Raw genomic sequence first — 3,021 nt, forward strand, 5'->3', positions numbered from 1 at the left:
TCCAATGAAGATTTATTGGACTTCACAGTAACGCACATTATCAACAAATAGACCCATATAAATTACTTTTCTTACTGTATTACATGTAAACACAGTGACTAGTGACAGCCGAAGCAAAGTCCATCTTAAGCAAGCTCTAATAATATTATTATTTTTTTAGAAAAAGATCTAATATTTTTAATAATAAATAAATACACCAACACCGTGTTAATTACCAATGTATATTGGAAGGCAACTTTCACACCTCCAAATCACTTCAAATGTCACATTAGAAATAAACATGTAATTTTTATGCTGTCAAGATGTGTACGTCCGGGAATCATATGTTAGGGGGTCCATTTTCTAAAATTTTGTCAAAAAAGTACCAATTTAAATAATACACCGTCAAACCCACGTCATAACTATGCTGTATCTCTGTCCAAAAATAAAAAAACTATGTTGTATAGGAGAATAATGCATGTCAAATTCCCTCAAGCAAAAGAGTGAATATATATCAAACCCTTGCTTAATTCTCCCTTCACATGTATGTTTTACGCAATTTGGCCAAATATAAGCAGAATCCAACTATGATCACATGAAGGGCTAATTACACTAATTGGCATGTAAAATACAGTTAGCTGCATTTAAATACAAATTTGTAAGGACCGTAGTCTATCCAGCATAATCAATAAAACATTTGATATACAAATGTATGTACACACCATCATTCTAGGTTCTCACAAATATATTTAGAATGGAACAGGTGGGATTTGATACAGTAAATCACAACAAAATGGAACAAATAAAATCAACAGAAGAACTAAAGGAAATTAGAATAACTTATCATACTGGCTAGTGAGTGAACTTCTCAGATTTGAATAAAGGCCATAGAGTGAATACTGGCGAAGGTTTTTCACTTCATACCAAGAGTTGAGAGCTGAGAGGTGTTTATCTGTGCCAGAGAAAGCCAGTTGTATACCTAAGCTGCAATCTACAGGTCCTCCATGGCTCTTGCAACTGGATGTTTGCAGTGCACAGTCCTGATTGTTAAGACAAACAGCTTTGGTGTTTTTCGGGCATTTAGCACACCCATCTCTTTTCCAATACAAATTTTGTAGCCTGCCCTTCTTAAACTCAAGAACCTGCAAGGGTAAGATTTCAATTGGTTCTCAGTAAGGATTACAACTACGAGAATACACAACAAACTAACAATTATTCAAAAGTTTATTTGAAATAGGAAAAAAAATCCCCTTACAAGAGTAAAACTGGTTACAGTATATGAGCCGTTTGCGACAAAAGCCGGAGGGGACCTTGCTGCATATTTCCGACCAGCAAATGCAACCATATAGCCATACGAGTCCTGGAACAACAACAAACATACAATTAGACACAAAGAAATCAACAGACAGAAAAGCAAAAGTTAACCAAACTGGTGATGAAATTAAGCCACCACAAAGCAAGCATTAAGTATACAAATTTGCACTTGCTTGGTTTAAAAACGAAGGCAATCCCTGTTCTAGCAAGTGGAGAATGGGAATGTGGAAAATAAGGCCCCATTTCCTTTGTGAAAACATTTTCTATTTTTCATTTTTTAAAACTCATGTTAAACTTACTTACTAACAATGAGGTAAGAGACTCTCTTGTAGTGAACGATTGATTGTCTACATTTCAAGAAACAGTGAAAAATTCAAATTTGTTTTCATTATTTCTGAAAATTCATTTTCATTAACTAGCATTTCATCTTCTCTCCATCATAACAATTCACTACAAGACTCTCTCATCAAGGTAAAATGAGCACACATTTTAGAAAATGAAAACCAAAATGTTTTCACAAAGTAAACGGGGCCTAAGAATAAGATTGAAAATGGAGATAGATAAAGACTATATGGTCTTCACATTTACTTTCATGCCTCTCCAAAACTTGTATTGTAAATGAGTTGTGCTTCACTTCTGACCGTGCCACATTTTGGTGTTGTACAATGCAGAAGTGAACAATGTTCTTGAAAATGGTGGTTTGTTCAAATTCCGCTATGTTACAGTGCTAGAACTCATGTTAAACTTACTTACTAACAATGAGGTAAGAGACTCTCTTGTAGTGAACGATTGATTGTCTACATTTCAAGAAACAGTGAAAAAGTCAAATTTGTTTTCATTATTTCTGAAAATTCATTTTCATTAACTAGCATTTCATCTTCTCTCCATCATAACAGTTCACTACAAGACTCTCTCATCAAGGTAAAATGAGCACACATTTTAGAAAATGAAAACCAAAATGTTTTCAAAAAGTAAACGGGGCCTAAGAATAAGATTGAAAATGGAGATAGATAAAGACTATATGGTCTTCACATTTACTTTCATGCCTCTCCAAAACTTGTATTGTAAATGAGTTGTGCTTCACTTCTGACCGTGCCATATTTTGGTGTTGTACAATGCAGAAGTGAACAATGTTCTTGAAAATGGTAGTTTGTTCAAATTCCGCTATGTTACAGTGCTAGAGTACCACTATTGACAACATTTTGTACTAAATCACATAACAATAACATAATGTTCAAATTCCACTACACTATAGTGCCACTATTTGACAACACCAGAAGAAACGTAATTTCACCTCCAAATGCTTCAACTCCCATTGTCTACTTAACTACTTAAACAGTCATCGCGAAAATTGAAAGCTTAAAGTATAACAAACATTTTCACCAAAACAAAGAGACTTTGATTAATATATCCCAAAGTCTTAATCATTATACTCCAAACTATAGTAACATTACGGTTCAGGGGATATTTTACAGTTAATTAACATTACACGACACCGATCACACTTCACTGCTAGATTATCCAAAGTACAGTAAAATTAGGGTTTGGGGAATATTTTCTAATTAATTAGCATTTGGCAACAGCACAAAGAAAGCCATAAGAAAACAAATTAATTAAAATCTGAATAGTAAAAACACCTAAACGCTTTGCCCTAATTGAATTCGGTTATTTCGATAAACAACAACAAAAACCAGCAACTCTAAAAAATCAAACAAGCAACCACGACTG

The 3,021-nt window shown here is 33.8% G+C and overlaps 1 protein-coding gene across 1 annotated transcript in view; it reads right to left on the minus strand.

Annotated features, from left to right (window-relative positions):
• Positions 1-595: 595 nt before the first annotated feature.
• Positions 596-3,021, minus strand: part of LOC101499989 (uncharacterized) — a 2,960-nt gene continuing 534 nt past the window's right edge. The window contains exons 2-3 of the mRNA XM_004497584.4: positions 1,235-1,339; positions 596-1,121 (exon numbers count right to left, since the gene is read on the minus strand). Coding sequence (XP_004497641.1) covers positions 810-1,121; positions 1,235-1,339 — 417 coding nt within the window. The 3' untranslated portion in view covers positions 596-809. The remainder of the gene's footprint in view (positions 1,122-1,234; positions 1,340-3,021) is intronic.

Source organism: Cicer arietinum, chromosome 4, assembly GCF_000331145.2.
Source record: "Cicer arietinum cultivar CDC Frontier isolate Library 1 chromosome 4, Cicar.CDCFrontier_v2.0, whole genome shotgun sequence".
NCBI classification, from domain to species: Eukaryota; Viridiplantae; Streptophyta; class Magnoliopsida; order Fabales; family Fabaceae; genus Cicer; species Cicer arietinum.